Source organism: Scyliorhinus torazame, chromosome 22 (assembly GCF_047496885.1).
Source record: "Scyliorhinus torazame isolate Kashiwa2021f chromosome 22, sScyTor2.1, whole genome shotgun sequence".
Taxonomy (NCBI): domain Eukaryota; kingdom Metazoa; phylum Chordata; class Chondrichthyes; order Carcharhiniformes; family Scyliorhinidae; genus Scyliorhinus; species Scyliorhinus torazame.
Window position 1 is genome coordinate 25,059,202 of NC_092728.1, and position 22,315 is coordinate 25,081,516.

At 57.0% G+C, this 22,315-nt stretch overlaps 1 protein-coding gene across 3 annotated transcripts in view; it reads right to left on the reverse strand.

Annotated features, from left to right (window-relative positions):
• LOC140398970 (host cell factor 1-like) overlaps window positions 1-22,315 on the reverse strand; it is a 119,884-nt gene that overhangs the window by 13,024 nt on the left and 84,545 nt on the right. For all 3 annotated transcript variants that reach the window (XM_072487986.1, XM_072487985.1, XM_072487987.1), the window contains 7 exons: window positions 20,563-20,827; window positions 16,855-17,015; window positions 14,801-15,146; window positions 11,834-12,160; window positions 10,089-10,207; window positions 3,718-3,858; window positions 2,920-3,105 (listed from right to left, as the gene is read on the reverse strand). In XM_072487986.1, the coding sequence (XP_072344087.1) occupies window positions 2,920-3,105; window positions 3,718-3,858; window positions 10,089-10,207; window positions 11,834-12,160; window positions 14,801-15,146; window positions 16,855-17,015; window positions 20,563-20,827 (1,545 nt within the window). The remainder of the gene's footprint in view (window positions 1-2,919; window positions 3,106-3,717; window positions 3,859-10,088; window positions 10,208-11,833; window positions 12,161-14,800; window positions 15,147-16,854; window positions 17,016-20,562; window positions 20,828-22,315) is intronic.

Below are 22,315 nucleotides of genomic sequence, written 5' to 3' on the forward strand. Positions count from 1 at the left end.
GGAGCGAGTCCCACATTCTCCCCACTCCCCGTGGGAGCGAGTTCCACATTCTCCCCACTCCCCGTGGGAGCGAGTTCCACATTCTCCCCACTCCCCGTGGGAGCGAGTCCCACATTCTCCCCACTCCCCGTGGGAGCGAGTTCCACATTCTCCCCACTCCCCGTGGGAGTGAGTTCCACATTCTCCTCACTACCCATGGGAACGAGTCCCACATTCTCCCCACTCCCCGTGGGAGCGAGTTCCACATTCTCCCCACTCCCCGTGGGAGCGAGTTCCACATTCTCCCCACTCCCCGTGGGAGCGAGTCCCACATTCTCCCCACTCCCACTGAGAGCGAGTCCCACATTCTCCCCACTCCCCGTGGGAGCGAGTCCCACATTCTCCCCACTCCCCGTGGGAGCGTGTTCCACATTCTCCCCACTCCCCGTGGGAGCGAGTCCCACATTCTCCCCACTCCCCGTGGGAGCGAGTTCCACATTCTCCCCACTCCCTGTGGGAGCGAGTCCCACATTCTCCCCACTCCCCGTGGGAGCGAGTTCCACATTCTCTCCACTCCCCGTGGGAGCAAGTTCCACATTCTCCCCACTCCCCGTGGGAGCGAGTCCCACATTCTCCCCACTCCCCGTGGGAGCGAGTCCCACATTCTCCCCACTCCCCGTGGGAGCGAGTTCCACATTCTCCCCACTCCCCGTGGGAGCGAGTCCCACATTCTCCCCACTCCCCGTGGGAGCGAGTCCCACATTCTCCCCACTCCCTGTGGGAGCGAGTTCCACATTCTCCCCACTCCCTGTGAGACCGAGTCCAACATTCTCTCCACTCCCCGTGGGAGCGAGTTCCGCATTCTCCCCACTCCCCTTGGGAGCGAGTCCCACATTCTCCTCTTTCCGGTAGGAGCGAGTTCCACATTCTCCCCACTCCCTGTGGGAGCGAGTCCAACATTCTCTCCACTCCCCGTGGGAGCGAGTTCCACATTCTCCCCACTCCCCGTGGGAGCGAGTTCCACAATCTCCCCACTCCCCGTGGGAGCGCGTTCCACATTCTCCCCACTCCCCGTGGGAGCGCGTTCCACATTCTCCCCACTCCCCGTGGGAGCAAGTCCCACATTCTCCCCACTCCCTGTGGGAGCGAGTCCAACATTCTCTCCACTCCCCGTGGGAGCGAGTTCCACATTCTCTCCACTCCCCATGGGAGCGAGTTCCACATCCTCCCCACTCCCCATGGGATTGAGTCCCACATTCTCCCCACTCCCCTTGGGAGTGAGTCCCACATTCTCCCCACTCCCCTTGGGAGTGAATTCCACATTCTCCCCACTCCCCGTGGGAGCGAGTTCCACATCCTCCCCACTCCCCGTGGGAGCGAGTCCCACATTCTCCCCACTCCCCGTGGGAGCGAGTTCCACATCCTCCCCACTCCCCGTGGGAGCGAGTCCCACATTCTCCCCACTCCCCGTGGGAGCGAGTCCCACATTCTCCCCACTCCCCGTGGGAGCGAGTTCCACATCCTCCCCACTCCCCGTGGGAGCGAGTCCCACATTCTCCCCACTCCCCATGGGAGCGAGTCCCACATTCTCCCCACGGGAGCGAGTCCCACATTCTCCCCAGTCCCTGTGGGAGCGAGTTCCACAATCTCCCCACTCCCCGTGGGAGCGAGTCCCACATTCTCCCCACTCCCCATGGGAGCGAGTTCCACATTCTCCTCACTCTGGGTGAATTCTGCTTAATCCTACAATGTGACGGAAACTCCCAATCGCCTGGATGAGCACGGCTCCAACACTCAAGAACCTCAACACCATCCGCGACAAAACCCGCCCGATCAGCACTCCGTCCACAAACGTCCGCTCCCTCCGCCCACCGACACACAGCGGCTGCCATCTGTACCGTCCACAAGGTCCACTGCAGCGACTCACCAAGGATCCAAAGACAAGCGCCGCCCACACCCGCCACCTCAACCCACCCTCCCCCTCCCTCCGTAGGACCAGGGCAGCGGATGCCATGGGTAACACCCACCACCTCTCCGAGTCTCTTCCCCCACCCAACCCCACCCCCGGATTTGGAAATACATCGGCCGATCCTTCACTGTCGCTGGGTCAGAATCCAGGAACTCCCTCCCTAACAGCATTGTGGGTGTACCTACATCAGACTTCACCGCAGCGGTTCAAGATGGCGGCTCACCCACCACCTTCTCGAGGGGCATTTAGGGTTGGGCCCTGCCCACGACACCCACATGTCATGAATAAATATTTTTTTTAAATATTAGTGACAGTCTTATATTGATAACCCCTAGTTCCGGTCTCCGCAACCCCTCCCCACATGCGGAAGAGTCTTCTTGACGTCGATCCTATCAAAACTCCCGCCTTCATTTTGAAGACCGTGATCAGGTCACCGCCCACCTTGGCCTTCTCTTTTTGCGATGAAAGAGCGCGGCCTGTTCAGTCTTTCCTGCTCGATGTAGCCCCTGGGCTCAACTTTCGCCCGGTCAATTTTTATTTTTGCACCTGCTCCACATCCTGTTGCTGCACGGAAAGTTGAGTGCAACGGACAGGCCGATAAACGCCTGGAATGTTGCGCAGGAGATTGGAGTATAAGGCTCAGGGGGGAGGGTCTTGCTTCAATCATGCACAACTTTGCTGAGACCACACCCGGAATTAAGGCAGTTTTTTTTCTCCACATTTTGAGAGGATATACTCGCATTCACCAGATTGGGATCCCTGGGATGAGGAGCGGAGGTGGGGGTGGGGGTGGTTGTCCTACGGTGGGAGGCGGAGCAAAACAGGCCTATATTTTCTGGAGTTTTGAAGAACCAAAGGTGATCTCATTGTGACGTCGGAGATTCTGAAGGGGTTGTCTCCGCTGGGCGAGAATCTAAAAGATATTAGGGTGTGCGACCATTTCAGAGCAATCACCAGGATGGGTCCCTCACCTTGCTGATTTTAATGGCACAGGGAGCTCCCGGGAAGCCAGGCAAGCATGTTTTAAATGCAGAGATCTCGCTGAAAGGTCCTCGCCCGCAGGCATTGATTCCCGCTACCCGAAACTTGTAGGCGGTGCCCGGCTGCAGTTCCTGCCGTTTCAACTGGCTGTGGTCTGGAATCGGCGCCGAATCATCCTACACAGGAAGAGGAGGAAAGGAAACACCACATATCGTGAAAAACAGAGGGCCGGAGCCGAGGGAATGCCACATTGCTGGAGCCGAGGGAACACCGCATTGCTGGAGCCGAGGGAACACCGCATTGCTGGAGCCGAGGGAACACCGCATTGCTGGAGCCGAGGGAGTGCACATTGCCAGAACCGCTCTGGCGTCGGGATGGTGCTGAGGGAGCACCGGGCAGTCTGAGGGCCGGCACCGAGGGAGTGCCGCGCAGTCGGAGCCGAAGGAGCGCCTCGCTGTCGTCGGGCCGGTCCTGAAGGAGCGACGCGCTATCGTCAGGCCAGCACTGAAGGAGCGCCGCGCTATCGCAAGACCGGCACCGAGGGAATGCCAGGCAGTCTGGTGGCGAGGGTGTGGCACACTGTCTGAGGGATGGCACCGAGGGACTGCCGCATTGTCATAGGCCGGTGCCGAGGGAGTGCCAGCGCCACACGCATTGGAGGGCTGGTGCCGAGGGAGCGTCGTGTTGCTGCCAAGGGAGCGCCATGCCATTAAAGGACCGGCACCGAGGGACCCCGGGCTCAGGCAGAGCAGCACTGGGCATGAAGAGCAGGCAGGCCTTCTACTTACATCTCTGGCCGGCGTGCCTTCAGGCGGAAGGTGGTAGTGCGTCACCATGCTCGTTGTCCCCTTGATTACTCCAACATCGACCCACTGGTTCAGGTCCTTCTTGACGGCGGGTTTAGGGGTCGCAGGGGCTGCGTCGCGCTTCTGTGAGAGGGTGGGGGAAGGGAGGGCCAAGTTACTCGAGTTATTATTTTTTTCTTCTGCAATTACGAAGGTAATTCGAGTCCTCGCTCCAGGGCCCTAAGTGCGAACGTGGAGCTTGAGGCTCCAGGGCCGTACCCAGACCCCACCATGCCCTGTCAGCAGTAAACCTACCCGCACCTCAAGGACTCACTTAGCCAGCTCCTCCTGAAATGGAGGTGGACATTGAGGAGAAAAAATACCTCAACCACTCTCGGATGAAGTGCAGGACAGGGGTAGGGAGAACTCCCCGGTGTTCTGGGCGTCGGTGGGGGGAGGGCTGACATTTATCGCTCTTCAAGCAGGAAATGGATGACCCGGTTGTAACCATACTGGCCTTTGTTGGGCCTCGCTGTGGGCCAATAAAAAATGCATTTTGGGAAAAGAAAATGGTCACCACATCTTGATACACGAGTAGGCTGGGAATAGAGGGATACGGAAGTGTAGAAGGTTTTAGTTTAGACGGGCAGCATGGCCGGCGCAGGTTTGGAGGGCCAAAGGCCTATTTCTGTGCTGTACTTTCTTTGTTCCGACTACGGCTACTACCCCTCCGATGGCCTTAAAACACTCTGGGATGCCATGTTGTGTGTGACAGGTGCCACGGGAACGCAAATCTGTCCATTCTTTGCTCGCCCTGGTTAGACATCCCAATGGCTGTCTGGCGAGGGAGCTCGTGACTGTCTGCTCAAGGGAGGGGGTGGGGGGGGGGGGGGGGGGAAGAGACACTGGTGGTGGGCTTCAGAATTGTCACCCAGCCTCTAGTGGGGAATTGAAACTCAATGGAAGCCTCCCCCCCCCCCAACACCGCAGTCCATACATCAAAGCAATGCAAGGTTCTGACGTGCAATTTAACACAAGTAACTGCTGTCGATTATATTTCTATTTGCTGCAGGAATGCTATTAAAAATCCTGCTTTAAGGTGCACAGAGGCAGAATGCCTGCTAAAGCTGTGATTCAGGGCCCGTATCAGGCAATCTTTGATTTTAACCAGTGACTTGCCCACAGATAGCTGGCTAATGGAGCACTGTTTTGATTGTGGAGGATCCCTGGAGTGTAGATAATTGATGAGGGACGGTGCTTCGTCCCGGATAAACGGGCCATGGGACATCTTGGTGTGAGACCACCGAAAAATGTCTTATGATGTAATTAAGGGGTGGAGCCAGGTCCACCTGTAGTTTTGCAGTTTGCCATAGGTTTTTGATCTGACAAGGCAGGTCTTCAGCTGGCTCCCGAAAGGTTCTCTCCATGGTCTTTGCACAAGGAAAAGCAAGTAAACCTGATTGTTAACTTTATTTATAAGTGGTCTTTGAACTATTGGTTTGCTTAATTGGAATATATATCTAGTTGCAGGTGTAGGGAGTAAGTTAAAGCTTTTCCCTTTTATTGAAGAACTGTTTGAACGGTTAACTGTAAAGCTCTTACCTTGATGTTAATGTGATTGATTTTGCATTGAAATTAAAGTTTGTTTTAACATAAAAGAGACCGTTTGGGCAGTGTTATCAGCCCTGTAGCGGAGTTTACTTTCCTCACAGTTTTACAGATTGTTGGGTTCTCATCCGGGATCCTAACAATGGTGATGTGGGGCGTCCCCTTGAACCGAGTGTCTTGCTTGTAGCCATTTCAGGGGGAATGGGGGCGGGGGGGGGGGGGGCAGTTAAGAGTCAACCACATTGCTGTACGGGGTCTGGGGTCACGTGTCGGCCAGACCGGGGTAGGGACGGCAGATTTCCCTCCCCTGAAAGGGGGACGTTCGTAAAACAGATTGGAAACTTGCGTTATAATTCCAGATTTTACGAAATGTATTAAATTTTTTTTTTCATTTTTAGAGGGACAATTTAGCGTGGCCAATCCTACATCACTGGGTTGAGGAGATGAACCCCACGCAAACACGGGGAGAATGTGCAAACTCCACACGGACAGTGACCCAGGGCCAGGATCGAACCTGGGACATCGTCTCCGTGAGACAGCAGTGCTAATCATCCGGGTCCAACATCTCCTCCCCCCCCCAGGGCAATTGGGTATTTGCAGTTCCAGCCTTGTGATATTAGGGTGGCACAGTGGTTAGCACTGCTGCCTCACAGCACCAGGGAGCCGGGTTCAAATCCGGATGTGAGCGACTGTCTGTGCGGAGTTTGCACATTCGCTTTGTGTCTGCGAGGGTTTCCTCTGGGTGCTCCTGTTACTGCCCACAGTCCAAATAGGTGCCCAATCATGCCTCCTGGGGGATTATACTTGATCAGAAACTGAACTGGACCCAGCCATATCAATACTGTGCCCCCCAGAGCAGGCCAGAGGCTGGGAATCCTGCGGGGAGTAACTCACCTCCTGTCTCCCCCCCCAAAGCCTGTCCACCATCTACAAGGTACACAAGTCAGGAGTGTGATGGACTCTCCCACTCGCCTGGGTGAGTGCAGCTCCAACAACACGTGAGAAGCTCAACACCATCCAGGACAAAGCAGCCCTGCTTGATTGCTCCCCCTTCAATCACTCCAGCACCGACGAACAGTGGCAGCCGTGTGTACCATCTACAAGATGCACTGCAGGAACTCACCAAGGTTCCTCAGACAGCACCTTCCAAATCCACAACCGCTACCATCTGGAAGGACAACGGCAGAAGATACCTGGGAACCCCACCACCTGGAGGTTCCCATCAAGTCACCCACCACCCTTTTTTATAAATGAATGAAGAGTACTCAATTCTTTTTGTCCAATTAAAGGGCAATTCAGCATGGCCAATTCACCTACACTGCACATCTTTTTGGGTTGTGGGGTGAGACCCATGCAGACACGGGGAGAACTTGCAAACTCCACACTGACAGTGATCCAGAGCCGGGATCGAACCTGGGTCCTCGGCGCCATGAGGCAGCAGTGCTACAAGTCACTCACCGCCCTGACTTGGAAATATATCGCCGTTCATTCACTGTCGCTGGGGCAAAATCTTGTAACGCCCTCCCTAACAGGACTGCAGGTGTACCTGCAACTCACGGGACTGCAGCAGGTCAAGGCAGCTCATCTCCAACTTCTGAAGGTCAACTAGGGATGGGCAATAAATACTGGTCTAGCCAGCGACACCCATATCCCGTATAGTGAACTTTTAAAAATGTGCAGATTAGGTGGATTGCCCCTTCGTGTCCAAAGGTTAGGCGGGGTTATGGCGACAGGGCGGGGGGAGTGGGCCAGGGTGGGGTGCTTTTTCGGAGGGTCGGTGCAGACTCAATGGGTCAAATCGCCACCTTCTGCTTAGCAGGAATTCCAGTATTCTATGATTACCGCTGTGACACCATCTCCCGAGCATTAACCTGGTGGTCTGGATTACAGTCAGTAAACCATCTCCTCCCTGAATGCAATGCTTTGAAGGCTAGACCCCTCACAGGAGCGTCTCCACAAATCAGAGGACCCAACCTTCCTCCCTGCACAGCAGCTCGAGAGGTCCCGTCACATCCAGGGCAAATCTGGGATGCTGCCCTTGGGAGGGTTGGGCGCAAGAATCCTCGCCTCCGCGTTTATCATGTCAACCACCCAGGCTTCACCACGCAGCGCGTTCTAACACATCATCCTTCTTTGCCCCGCACACACATCCACGCATGCCCACACACACCCATCCACGCATGCACACGCACACCCATCCACGCATGCACACGCACACACACATCCACGCATGCACGCACACACATCCACGCATGCACACACACACATCCAAGCATGCACACACACATCCACACACACAAAAGAACAAAGAAAAGTACAGCACAGGAACAGGCCCTTCGGCCCTCCAAACCTGCGCCGACCATGCTGCCCGTCTGAACTAAAATCTTCTACACTTCCTGGGTCCATTTCCCTATATTCCCATCCTATTCATGTATTTGTCAAGATGCCCCTTAAACGTCACTATCAGCCCTGCTTCCACCACCTAGCGGCTGGTTTAGCACAGGGCTAAATAGCTGGCTTTTAAAACAGACCAAGGCAGGCCAGCAGTGCGAGTTCATGTCCCGTACCAGCCTCCCCGAACAGGCGCCGGAATGTGGCGACTAAGGGCTTTTCATTTCATTTCATTTCCTCTGGCAGCGAGTTCCAGGCACCCACTACCCGCTGTGTAAAAAACTTACCTCGTACATCTCCTCTAAATCTTGCAAGTCTCTGACTATCCACTCTGTCTATGCCCCTCATAATTTTGTAGACCTCTATCAGGTCGCCCCTCAACCTCCTTCGTTCCAGTGAGAACAAACCAAGTTTATTCAACCTCTCCTCATAGCTAATGCCGTCCATACCAAGCAACATCCTGGTAAATCTCTTCTGCACCCTCTCTAAAGCCTCCACATCCTTCTGGTAGTGTGGCGACCAGAATTGAACACCATACTCCAAGTGTGGCCTAACTAAGGTTCTATACAGCTGCAACATGACTTGCCAATTCTTATACTCAATGCCTGGCCAATGAAGGCAAGCATGCCGTATGCCTTCTTGACTACCTTCTCCACCTGTGTTGCCCCTTTCAGTGACCTGTGGACCTGGACACCAAGATCTCTCTGACTGTCAATACTCGAGGGTTCTACCATTCACCGTATATTCCCTACCTGTATTAGACCTTCCAAAATGCATTACCTCACATTTGTCCGGATTAAACTCCATCTGCCATCTCTCCGCCCAAGTCTCCAAACAATCTAAATCCTGCTGTATCCTCGGACAGTCCTCATCGCTGGCCGCAATTCCACCAACCTTTGTGTCGTCAGCAAACTTAGTAATCAGACCAGTTACATTTTCCTCCAAATCATTTATATATACTACGAACAGCAAAGGTCCCAGCACTGATCCCTGCGGAACACCACTAGTCACAGCCCTCCAATCAGAAAAGCACCCTTCCACTGCTACTCTGCCTTCTATGACCTAGCCAGTTCTGTTTCCATCTTGCCAGCTCACCCCTGATCCCATGTGACTTCACCTTTTGTACCAGTCTGCCATGAGGGACCTTGTCAAAGGCTTTACTGAAGTCCATATAGACAACATCCACTGCCCTACCTGCATCAATCATCTTTGTGACCTCCTCGAAAAACTCTATCAAGTTAGTGAGACACAACCTCCCCTTCACAAAACCATGCTGCCTCTCACTAATACGTCCATTTGCTTCCAAATGGGAGTAGATCCTGTCTCGAAGAATTCTCTCCAGTAATTTCCCTACCACTGAAGTAAGGCTCACCGGCCTGTAGTTCCCTGGATTATCCTTGCTACCCATCTTAAACAGAGGAACAACATTGGCTATTCTCCAGTCCTCCGGGAATCACCTGAAGACAGTGAGGGTCCAAAGATTTCTGTCAAGGCCTCCGCAATTTCCTCTCCAGCCTCCTTCAGTATTCTGGGGTAGATCCCATCAGGCCCTGGGGACTTATCTACCTTAATATTTTTCAAGACGCCCAACACCTCATCTTTTTGGATCTCAATGTGACCCAGGCTACCTACACACCCTTCTCCAGACTCAACATCTCCCAATTCCTTCTCTTTGGTGAATATTGATGCAAAGTATTCATTTAGTACCTCACCCATTTCCTCTGGCTCCACACATAGATTCCCTTGCCTATTCTTCAGTGGGCCAACTCTCTTGCTTTTTATGTAGGTGTAAAAAGCCTTGGGATATTCCTTTACCCTATTTGCCAATGACTTTTCGTGACCCCTTTTAGCCCTCCTGACTCCTTGCTTACGTTCCTTCCTACTTTCCTTATATTGCACACAGGCTTCATCTGTTCTCAGCCTTCTAGCCCTGACACATGCCTCCTTTTTCTTTTTGACGAGGCCTACAATATCTCTCATTGTCCAAGGTTCCTGAAATTTGCCATATTTATCCTTCTTCCTCACAGGAACATACCGGTCCTGAATCCCTTTCAACTGACATCTGAAAGCTTCCCACATGTCAGATGTTGATGTACTCTCAAACATCCGCCCCCAATCCAGGTTCTTCAGTTCCTGCCTAATATTGTTATAATTAGCCTTCCCCCAATTTGGCACATTCACCCTAGGACCACTCTTATCCTTGTCCACCAGCACTTCAAAATTTACTGAATTGTGGTCACTGTTCCCGAAATGCTCCCCTACTGAAACTTCTACCACCTGGCCGGGCTCATTCCCCAATACCAGGTCCAGTACAGCCCCTTCCCTAGTTGGACACATGCACATACACGCAGACACACACGCAGTGAGCAACTTACCACAGCGGAGGATTCGATCCCGTTCGCCACTTCCGGCAACATCGCCGCTGCCTGCAGCTTGCCAGAACTTGCCGCAGAAACCGGCTGCGGAGAGGCGAGAGAGCTGGACGGTGTCAAACCTGCGGAGCAAGACCACGAAACAACCCCAATGAGTCCAGGCCCGGGTGTAACATCCCCCCCCCCCCCCCACCCCCGCCCAATAAACTCCACCTGGGAGGGGGGGTGGGGGGGGGGGTGGGGGGAGGGGAAGAGAGAGAATAACAAGCACGTGCCCCTCCCGACCCCCAAACAGAATTCCAGATTTCATTCCTTTTCTCCATCACTGGCAAATGGGCTTGGGGACTGGATTGGAGTCACGTCTAGGCCCAGGTCGGATTAAGGACGTCAGGGAGCCTTCCCGAAAAGGGCTCTTACTAATCAGTGGCCATGTCTTTCCGATAATCCCACATCCTCGGCCGCATTTTCCAAGTCTGACACGCCCGGCAGAAAGTGAGACACACAGCCAAAGCTTTTTGTCTCGCACTCGTCGGGAACAACGCAAGAATGCCAGAATCGCAAACTCTCACAACTATTTAACCGCTGGAGAGCAGGGTGCTAATTGGTTGGCAAGTCAAATCCGATTGGCCGAGGTGTTGCAGTGGAGGGAGCAATGGAGATCTACAGGGTCGCGGAGCTAAAACATAAAGACGTAGGGCCCGAGCATATACCTTTTGTTTGCAGAGGATGGTTCTCTCTGTATGAATATCGCTTCAAGCACAAATAATGAGCCACGATAGGAGTTCAACCGATTCACTGAATTGGTTGTTAGTCTAGTCCCTCTTTTTATCCCTTTGGCAACACCTTGGATAATCAGAGTTGACTCAAGGGGGCGCTTGAGAGGCTGGAATTGGAGGAGTGCAAAGGCAGCAGGAGGTTGCAGAGATCGGGAGGATTGTAGGGCTGCAGGAGGTTATAGAGATCGGGAGGGTTGTAGGGCTGGAGGAGGTAACAGAGATAGGGAGTGTTGTAGGAGCTGGAGGAGGTAATAGAGATCGGAAGGGCTGGAGGAGGTTAGAGGTGATGAGGGTTGTACAGGCTGTAGGAGGTTACAGAAACCAGGAGGATTGTAGGGGCTGCAGGAAGGTACAGAGATGTGGAGGGTTGTAGGGGCTGGAGGAGGTTACAGAGATAGGGAGGGTTGTAGGGGCTGGAGGAGGTTACAGAGATAGGGAGGGGTGTCGAGGCTGGAGGAGGTTACAGAGGTGGGGAGAGTTGTAGGGGCTGGCGGATGTTACAGAGATAGGAGGGGTGTAGGGACTGGGGGATGTTACAGTGATAGGGAAGGATGTAGGGGCTGGAGGAGGTTACAGAGATAGGGAGGGTTGTAGGGGCTGGAGGAGGTTGTAGAGATGGGGAGGAATGTTGGTGTTGGAGGAGGTTACAGAGACGCGGTGGATGGTAGGGGCTGGAGAAGGGTACAGTGATAGGGGAGGGACTATGGTTGAACACAAGGTTGAGAATGTAAATTTGAGGTGTTGAGGCCGGCAGTCAGTGCAGCGGGTCAATGGTCAGCTGAATGATGGACGAACGGACAGCGAGAGGGAAGCATCGGGGTGATTGGGTATCCGGAGGAAATGCTGGATCTGTGTTCCAGCGAACGGGAGCCAGCATAGGTTTCGGTGAGAAAGACAGAGGATTGGTGGGGGTGGAGAGAGAGAGAGCGAGAGAGAGAAAGAGAGAGAGAGAGAGCCAAAGCGCTTACTTACTCTCAGTGGCCGCCAGAGGCAGGAGGGGGTTGGGGCCCGTGTTCTCCGTCACCGTGCCCAGCTCGCCCAGCCCGTTGCTCTCGGCCGCCGGGTCGTTGAGGCTGTCGGCGGGCGCCAGAGCCTCGGTGGGCAGCTGGGGCTGGCTCTGCCCGGCCGCCTGGATCTGCTGCTGCTGTTGCTGAACAAGCACCGCCAGGTCCTGGTGAGCCAGCACGGCGAGCGGGAGGGCTGTCTGCTGGGCATCGTTGGCCTCCGCGCTCAGCTGACCCAGGCCCGGCTCGTGTGCCGGCTGTCTCGTCTCCGACACTTCCATCGCCTCCCCAGGACCTCAAATGGAACCAGAGATATTAACACACAAATTGCAAAGCAAATTAACAAGACCAATAATTATATTCCATCCGACTCGTTTATAAAGACAAACCAATCGTGACAAAGCCACCTCCCACAAACCGTTATCTATTACCAATTCCTATGCGTCAATATATTTCAGATCGTAAATGTAAATTTCCCATCCAAAGATATCACGGTGTAATTCTGTCAAGCCAACAGCAACGGCGATACAGTACCTCAACTCTGCACCTACACTGCATTTATCTGCAATACAGTCCAAGCGGCTTCATTATCAAAGGTGTTTGACACCAAACTATGTAAGGAGTGGACTGACGGGCAACGGCGCTGGAGGGTCAGCAGCGAGGGAGCGCCGCATCATCGGAGGTTCAGTGCCGAGGGAGTGTGGCACTGTCGGAGGGTCAGTGCAGAGGGAGCGCGGCACTGTCGGAGGGTCAGTGCTGAGGGAGCGCGGCACTGTCGGAGGGTCAGTGCAGAGGGAGCGTCGCACTGTCGGAGGGTCAGTGCTGAGGGAGCGCGGCACTGTCGGAGGGTCAGTGCAGAGGGAGCGCCGCACTGTCGGAGGGTCAGTGCCGAGGGAGCACCACACTGTCGGAGGGTCAGTGCTGAGGGAGCGTGGCATTGTCGGAGGGTCAGTGCTGAGGGAGCACCGCACTGTCGGAGGGTCAGTGCTGAGGGAGCGCCGCGGTGTCGGAGGGTCAGAACTGACGGAACTTCGCACTATCGGAGGGCTCGGACGGTCAGCGCTGAGGGAACGCCACACTGTCGGAGGGTCAGTACTGAGGAGTGCTGCGCTGTCGGAGGGTCAGTGCTGAGGGAGCACCGCACTGTCGGAGGGTCAGTGCTGAGGGAATGCCGCACTGTGGGAGGGTCAGTGCTGAGAGAGCACCGCACTGTCAGAGGGTCGGTGCTGAGGGACTGCCGCACGGTCAGAGGGTCAGTGCTGAGGGAGCGCTGCACTGTCAGGGGTTAGTGCTGAGGGAGCGCCGCTCTGTTGGAGGGTCAGTGCTGAGGGAGCACCGCACTGTCAGGAGGGTCAGTACTGAGGGAGCATGGCACTGTCAGGAGGTTAAATACTGAGGGAGCACCGCACTGACGGGAGGGGCAATACTGAGGGAGTGCTGCACTGTCGGAGGGTCAGTACTGAGGGAGCACCGCACAGTTGGAGGGTCAGTCCTAAGGGAGCACCGCACTGTCGGAGGGTCAGTGCTGAGGGAGCGCTGCACTGTCAGGAGGGTCAGTGCTGAGGGAGTGCTGCACTGTTGGAGAGTCAGTGCTGAGGGAGCGCTGCACTGTTGGAGGGTTAGTTCTAAGGGAGCACCGCACTGTCGGAGGGTCAGTGCTGAGGGAGCGCTGCACTGTCAGGAGGGTCAGTGCTGAGGGAGCGCCGCACTGTTGGAGAGTCAGTGCTGAGGGAGCGCCGCACCTTTGGAGAGTCAGTGCTGAGGGAGCGCCGCACTGTCGGAGGTTCAGTACTGAGGGAGCGCCGCACTGTCGGAGGGTCAGTACTGAGGGAGCGCCGCACTGTCGGAGGGTCAGTACTGAGGGAGCGCCGCACTGTCGGAGGTTCAGTACTGAGGGAGCGCCGCACTGTTGGAGGGTCAGTGCTGTGAGAGCGCCGCACTGTCGGAGGGTCAGTGCTGAGGGAGCGCCGCACTGTCGGAGGGTCAGTGCTGAGGGAGTGCTGCACTGTTGGAGAGTCAGTGCTGAGGGAGCGCTGCACTGTTGGAGGGTTAGTTCTAAGGGAGCACCGCACTGTCGGAGGGTCAGTGCTGAGGGAGCGCTGCACTGTCAGGAGGGTCAGCGCTGAGGGAGCGCCGCACTGTTGGAGAGTCAGTGCTGAGGGAGCGCCGCACCTTTGGAGAGTCAGTGCTGAGGGAGCGCCGCACTGTCGGAGGTTCAGTACTGAGGGAGCGCCGCACTGTTGGAGGGTCAGTACTGAGGGAGCGCCGCACTGTCGGAGGGTCAGTACTGAGGGAGCGCCGCACTGTCGGAGGTTCAGTACTGAGGGAGCGCCGCACTGTCTGAGGTTCAGTACTGAGGGAGCGCCGCACTGTCGGAGGGTCAGTACTGAGGGAGCGCCGCACTGTCGGAGGTTCAGTACTGAGGGAGCGCCGCACTGTTGGAGGGTCAGTGCTGTGAGAGCGCCACGCGATCGGAGGGTTAATGCTGAAGGAGCGCCGATGGAGGGTCGCTCTGTCACGAGGGTCAGTGCTGTGGGAACTCCGCACTGTCGGAGGGTCAGTGCTGAGGGAGCCCCGCACTGTCGGAGGGTCAGTGCTGAGGGAGCCCCGCACTGTCGGAGGTTCAGCACTGAGGGATCGCCGCACTGTCAGGAGGGTCAGTGCTGCGGGAGTGCCGCACTGTTGGAGGGTCACTACTGAGGGAACTCTTAACTGTCAGGAGTTTCAGTGCCGAGGGAAGACCACATCTGCGCTGTCAAGTTGACATAACAGTTGTTCAACCGGTGCACTCCAAACTCAAAACAAAAGTAGAAACCCAGAGCCACAGCCCAGCTCGACCCACACAATGACATCACTGAAGCCATGTGATAAGACAAAAACTTTTCTCAAAGGGACACTCCCGATGACAGTTTTGAACACTGCTCGTCATCCCTACCCATTGCAGCTTGCTGGGCAGCCTGCAGCACTGCCTGCAGGGCCAGAGCCTGCACCTCCTCCGACACGGCCGCCTGCTCCGCCGCCTCGGCGGCCGCCGTCACCGCCAGCTCCTCCGGCGTCAGGCCCGTCAGCTCGCCCTGCCCCGCCATCGTCTCCGCCATCAACTCCTGTGGAGGGGTCAGCTGCTCGGGCGCAGTGCCCTTCTCGGCCACAGCTGGGGCCATGGGTGGCTCCTGGCCAGCGGCCTGAGGGGGTTCGGGGGCTGGTACCGGCTCGGCAGTCGAGGACGTGGGTTTCTCCGTCGACGTTGTTACGTCACCACCTTCCGGTTTCGAAGAGACGCCCTGAGGATAGGATTGGAGTTCGGGGTCGGGGGGGGGGGGAAGAAAGATTCCATCAATAACAAATGATCACAATTCAAACCCACCTCTGCCACAGCAGACAGAGAAAGACCTCTCCTTAAGAGAGTTTGATGGGGACAGTGTAGAGGGAGCTTTACTCTGTATCTAACCCCGTGCTGTACCTGTCCTGGGAGTGTTTGATGGGGACAGTGTAGAGGGAGCTTTACTCTGTATCTAACCCCGTGCTGTAACTGTCCTGGGAGTGTTTGATGTGGACAGTGTAAAGGGAGCTTTACTCTGTATCTAACCCCTTGCTGTACCTGTCCTGGGAGTGTTTGATGGGGGACAGTGTAGAGGGAGCTTTACTCTGTGTCTAACCCTGTGCTGTACCTGTCCTGGGAGTGTTTGATGGGGACAGTGTAGAGGGAGCTTTACTCTGTATCTAACCCCGTGCTGTACCTTTCCTGGGAGTGTTTGATGGGGACAGTGTAGAGGGAGCTTTACTCTGTATCTAACCCCGTGCTGTAACTGTCCTGGGAGTGTTTGATGTGGACAGTGTAAAGGGAGCTTTACCCTGTATCTAACCTCGTGCTGTACCTGTCCTGGGAGTGTTTGATGGGGACAGTGTAGAGGGAGCTTTACTCTGTATCTAACCCGTGCTGTACCTGGCCTGGGAGTGTTTGATGGGGACAGTGTAGAGGGAGCTTTACTCTGTATCTAACCCCGTGCTGTACCTGTCCTGGGAGTGTTTGATGGGGACAGTGTAGAGGGAGCTTTACTCTGTATCTGACCCCGTGCTGTACCTGTCCTGGGAGTGTTTGATGGGGACAGTGTAGAGGGAGCTTTACTCTGTATCTAACCCCGTGCTGTACCTGTCCTGGGAGTGTTTGATGGGGACAGTGTAGAGGGAGCTTTACTCTGTATCTGACCCCGTGCTGTACCTGTCCTGGGAGTGTTTGATGGGGACAGTGTAGAGGGAGCTTTACTCTGTATCTAACCCCGTACTGTACCTGTCCTGGGAGTGTTTGATGGGGACAGTGTAGAGGGAGCTTTACTCTGTATCTCACCCCGTGCTGTACCTGTCCTGGGAGTGTTTGATGGGGACAGTGTAGAGGGAGCTTTACTCTGTATCTAACCCCGTGCTGTATCTGTCCTGGGAGTGTTTGATGGGGACAGTGTAGAGGGAGCTTTACTCTGTAACTAACCCCGTGCTGTATCTGTCCTGGGAGTGTTTGATGGGGACAGTGTAGAGGGAGCTTTACTCTGTATCTAACCCCGTGCTGTACCTGTCCTGGGAGTGTTTGATGGGGACAGTGTAGCAAGAGGTTAGCTGTGAATTTGCCCCAGTCCTTACATATTTGTTCCACAATCCCTGCTCTCCTGTGTAATAATAATCATTTCAGTAGCATAGAGGCTATGTTAGTGGACAGTTAGTTCTGCATAAGATTTTCTGAAGTACAAACGAAAGTTAAGAATCGGACTCAGACATGGAACGTAGCAAATGCCAGTTAATTGCGTCGCCTTGTTAAATAGGAGCTGCCGGATCTGTGAAGCGTTCGCTACGAATGGGTGTTAATTCTTGCAGCAGAGTGCTGGTCTAGCATTGCAACCTCGGAGTGAGTCATCAGCACTGCAAAAGTCAACGGCAAGAGCAGTGGGGGCCTGTGGAATGTCTTGTCTGAAACGACATTCGAGCCATGCACTCACTTACCGGGATGGAGGGGCTAGGTGCCGGGGTCGACTGCGTCACCGTGGTGTTGGCCCCGCTCTGCGCCGCGGAGACAGTGGTTGCCGTATTTGTCGTGCCCGCCGTCGCCGTTTCCCCGTGGACCGTCTCCGGGAGGCCCTGTGCATTGGTGGGCGGGGGCTGGACTGCGGAAGAGGTCAGAGGTTATTCGGGCTGAGGCATGTGGGCTCCTCCAACCCAATCGACACAACAGAGGGGCGGGTGCAACAGCAGCCCCTCCCACCAGCTCACCCTGTGCCGAAAAACTGATACAAAGAGGATGTGCAGGACGCAACCAGGAGAAATTTGAAACCAGAACAAAGCAGTATCGAGGGACCACGCCGCTGCAGGACGGCCATTGTCGAGGGAGCGCGCCGCTGGGAGGGTCAGTGTCGAGGCAGCGCGCCGCGGGGAGGGTTAGTGTCGAGGGTGCGTCCCGTGGGGAGGGTCAGTGTCGAGGGATTGCCCCGCGGGGAGGGTCAGTGTCGAGGGATTGTCCCGTGGGGAGGGTCAGTGTCGAGGGATTGCCCCGCGGGGAGGGTCAGTGTCGAGTGAGCGCCCCGTGGGGAGGGTCAGTGTCGAGGGATTGCCCTGCGGGGAGGGTCAGTGTCGAGGGAGCGTCCCGCGGGGAGGGTCAGTGTCGAGGGATTGCCCCGCGGGGAGGGTCAGTGTCGAGGGAGCGCCCCGCGGGGAGGGTCAGTGTCGAGGGATTGCCCCGCGGGGAGGGGCAGTGTCGAGGGATTGCCCTGTGGGGAGGGTCAGTGTCGAGGGATTGCCCCGCGGGGAGGGTCAGTGTCGAGGGATTGCCCCGCGGGGAGGGTCAGTGTTGAAGGATTGCCACGTGGGGAGGGTCAGTGTCGAGGGATTGCCCCGCGGGGAGGGTCAGTGTCGAGGGAGCGCCCCATAGGGAGGGTCAGTGTCGAGGGAGCGCCCCGTGGGGAGGGTCAGTGTTGAGGGATTGCCCCGTGGGGAGGGTCAGTGTAGAGGGATTGCCCCGTGGGGAGGGTCAGTGTCGAGGGAGCGCCCCGTGGGGGTCAGTGTCGAGGGATTGCCCTGTGGGGAGGGTCAGTGTCGAGGGAGCGTCCCGTGGGGAGGGTCAGTGTCGAGGGAGCGCCCCGTGGGGAGGGTCAGTGTCGAGGGAGCGCCCCGTGGGGTCAGTGTCGAGGGATTGCCCCGTGGGGAGGGTCAGTGTCGAGGGATTGCCCCGTGGGGAGGGTCAGTGTCGAGGGATCGCCCCGTGGGGAGGGTCAGTGTCGAGGGTGCGCCCCGTGGGAGGGTCAGTGTCGAGGGTGAGCCCCGTGGGGAGGGTCAGTGTCGAGGGATTGGCCCGTGGGGAGGGTCAGTGTCAAGGGATTGCCCCGTGGGGAGGGGCAGTGTCGAGGGATTGGCCCGTGGGGAGGGTCAGTGTTGAAGGATTGCCCCGTGGGGAAGGTCAGTGTCGAGGGAGCGCCGCACTGTCGGAGGGTCAGTGCTGAGGGAACGCCGCACTGTCGGAGGGTCAGTGCTGAGGGTGCGCGGCACTGTCGGAGGGTCAGTGCTGAGGGAGCGCCTCACTGTCGGAGAGTCAGTGCTGAGGGAGCTGCACTGTCGGAGGGTCAGTGCTGAGGGAGCGCCGCACTGTCGGAGGGTCAGTGCTGAGGGAGCGCCGCCCTGTCGGAGGGTCAGTGCTGAGGGAGCGCCGCACTGACGGAGGGTCAGTGCTGAGGGAGCGCCGCACTGTCGGAGGGTCAGTGCTGAGGGAGCGCCGCCCTGTCGGAGGGTCAGTGCTGAGGGAGCACCGCCCTGTCGGAGGGTCAGTGCTGAGGGAGCGCTGCACTGTCGGAGGGTCAGTGCTGAGGGAGCGCCTCACTGTCGGAGGGTCAGTGCTGAGGGAGCGCCGCACTGTCGGAGGGTCAGTGCTGAGGGAGCGCCTCACTGTCGGAGAGTCAGTGCTGAGGGAGTGACGCTCTGTCGGAGGGTCAGTGCTGAGGGAGCGCCGCCCTGTCGGAGGGTCAGTGCTGAGGGAGCACCGCACTGTCGGAGGGTCAATGCTGGGGGAGCGCCGCACTGTCGGAGGGTCAGTGCTGAGGGAGCGCCGCACTGTCGGAGGGTCAGTGCTGAGGGAGCGCCGCACTGTCGGAGGGTCAGTGCTGGGGGAGTGCCGCACTGTCGGAGGGTCAGTGCTGAGGGAGCACCGCACTGTCGGAGGGTCAGTACTGAGGGAGTGCCGCACTGTTGGAGGGTCAGTGCTGAGTGAGCGCCGCACTGTCGCATGGTCAGTGCTGAGGGAGCGCCGCACTGTCGGAGGGTCAGTGCTGAGGGAGCGCTGCACTGTCGGAGGGTCAGTGCTGAGGGAGCGCCGCACTGTCGGAGGGTGAGTGCTGAGGGAGCACCGTACTGTCGGAGGTTCAGTGCTGAGGGAGCGCCGCACTGTCGCATGGTCAGTGCTGAGGGAGCGCCGCACTGTCGGAGGGTCAGTGCTGAGGGAGCGCTGCACTGTCGGAGGGTCAGTGCTGAGGGAGCGCCGCACTGTCGGAGGGTGAGTGCTGAGGGAGCACCGTACTGTCGGAGGTTCAGTGCTGAGGGAGCGCCGCACTGTCGGAGGGTCAGTGCTGGGGGAGCGCCGCACTGTCGGAGGGTCAGTGCTGAGGGAGCGCCGCCCTGTCGGAGGGTCAGTGCTGGGGGAGCGCCGCACTGTCGGAGGGTCAGTGCTGGGGGAGCGCCGCACTGTCGGAGGGTCAGTGCTGAGGGAGGGCCGCACTGTCGGAGGGTCAGTGCTGAGGGAGCACCGCACTGTCGGAGGGTCAGTGCTGAGGGAGCACCGCACTGTCGGGAGGGTCAGTGCCGAGGGAGCGCCGCACTGTCGGAGGGTCAGTGCTGAGGGAGCGCCGCACTGTCGGAGGGTGAGTGCTGAGGGAGCACCGTACTGTCGGAGGGTGAGTGCTGAGGGAGCGCTGCACTGTCGCATGGTCAGTGCTGAGGGAGCGCCGCACTGTCGGAGGGTCAGTGCTGAGGGAGCGCTGCACTGTCGGAGGGTCAGTGCTGAGGGAGCGCCGCACTGTCGGAGGGTGAGTGCTGAGGGAGCACCGTACTGTCGGAGGTTCAGTGCTGAGGGAGCGCCGCACTGTCGGAGGGTCAGTGCTGGGGGAGCGCCGCGCTGTCGGAGGGTCAGTGCTGAGGGAGCGCCGCCCTGACGGAGGGTCAGTGCTGGGGGAGCGCCGCACTGTCGGAGGGTCAGTGCTGGGGGAGCGCCGCACTGTCGGAGGGTCAGTGCTGAGGGAGGGCAGCACTGTCGGAGGGTCAGTGCTGAGGGAGCACCGCACTGTCGGAGGGTCAGTGCTGAGGGAGCACCGCACTGTCGGAGGGTCAGTGCTGAGGGAGCACCGCACTGTCGGAGGGTCAGTGCCGAGGGAGCGCCGCACTGTCGGAGGGTCAGTGCTGAGGCAGTGCCGCACTGTCGGAGGGTAGCATAATGCGTGAGGAGCCATTTTTTTGTCTGAGATATTTAACCCCAGGTCCTGTCCATTCCGGGGGAGCGTCCATTATTCAGATCAGGGAAGCTGGAGTGAACCTTCCCCCGTGTTCTGCAAGGTAAATAGCTCATCAAACAAGCAGCTAGATTCTCTACTCAATTAGCTCACTCAAAACCACCCCGTTCCAAGTGTGGCAAAATGGTCCCTGGAACGTTTGGAACGCGAGCGGCACAGTCCTTACCCTGGTTCACGCCCATGTTTGCCGTGACCGTCGTGGCAGTGTTGGTGGTGTTGGTCTCCGACGTTTCGTGGGGTGGGTTTGAGCAGACCAGCGGCAGGCCCCCGGTCGCCTGCCCCTCTGCCTGCACACCGTCCTGCACGTGCCCCAGCGAGGGCTGCTCTGTGGTGGGGGAGGCGAGGATGGTCACCGGCAGTTCCTGGATCGATGCCGACTCGACTCCGGTGGGCGCGGCAATTAACCTGACCCGCGTGGCCTCGGGTGCAGCCTGGAAGGTGAAGTGGGAGCAAGGGCGGGAATTACGCATTTCAAAGGCGCTACAGAAATGCACGTTGGTGCCGCGAAACCCCAACACAAATAGCACATCGCAAAGGTCAACACCGACTCACATGGGGAGATCACGGAGAATGTGAAAAACAGCTCGGTCAACGAGGAAGAGGAGGAGAGGTTTAAGGAGGGGATTCCAGAGTTTAGGGGCCCCCACAGGCAGCCGAAGCCACAGCCGCCAATGGTGGAGCGATGGGAATCGGGGCTCGAGAAGCCAGAATTGGTGGAGGTAACGGTGATTGGATTTGTTTATTGTCACGTGTACCGAGGTACAGTGAAAAGTATTTTTCTGCGAGCAGCTCAACAGATCATTAAGTACATGAGAAGAAAAGGGAATAAAAGAAAATACATAATAGGGCAACACAACATATACAATGTAACTACATAAGCCCTGGCATCGGATGAAGCATACAGGGTGTAGTGTTAATGAAATCAGTCTATAAGAGGGTCATTTAGGAGTCTGGTGACAGTGGGGAAGAAGCTGTTTTTGAGTCTGTTCGTGTGTGTTCTCAGACTTCTGTATCTCCTGCCCGATGGAAGAAGTTGAAAGAGTGAGTAAGCCGGGTGGGAGGGGTCTTTGATTATGCTGCCCGCTTTCCCCAGGCAGCGGGAGGTGTAGATGGAGTCAATGGATGGGAGGCAGGTTTGTGTGATGGACTGGGCGGTATTCACGACTCTCTGAAGTTTCTTGCGGTCCTGGGCCGAGCAGTTGCCATACCAGGCTGTGATGCAGCCCGATAGGATGCTTTCTATGGTGCATCTGTAAAAGTTGGAAAGGGTTAATGTGGACATGCCAAATTTCCTTAGTTTCCTGGGGATGTATAGGCGCTGTTGTGCTTTCTTGGTGGTAGCGTCGACGTGGGTGGACCAGGACAGATTTTTGGAGATGTGCACCCCTAGGAATTTGAAACTGCTAACCATCTCCACCTCGGCCCCGTTGATGCTGACAGAGGTGTGTACAGTACTTTGCTTCCTGAAGTCAATGACCAACTCTTTAGTTTTGCTGGCATTAAGGGAGAGATTGTTGTCGCTGGAGCATTCCATTAGGTTCTCTATCTCCCTCCTGTATTCTGACTCGTCGTTATTCGAGGGCTGGAGGAGGGTACGGGGATAGGGAGGGCTGGAGGAGGGTACGGGGATAGGGAGGGCTGGAGGAGGGTACAGGGATAGGGAGGGCTGCAGGAGGTTACGAGGATAGGGAAGGCTGGAGGAGGTTACGGGGATAGGGAGTGCTGGAGGAGGGTACGGGGATAGGGAGAGCTGCAGGAGGTTACGGGGATAGGGAGAGCTGGAGGAGGTTACGGGGATAGGGAGGGCTGGAGGAGGTTACGGGGATAGGGAGTGCTGGAGGAGGTTACGGGGAGAGGGAGAGCTGCAGGAGGTTACGGGGACATGGAGGGCTGGAGGAGGTTGCGGGTGATTTGTTATG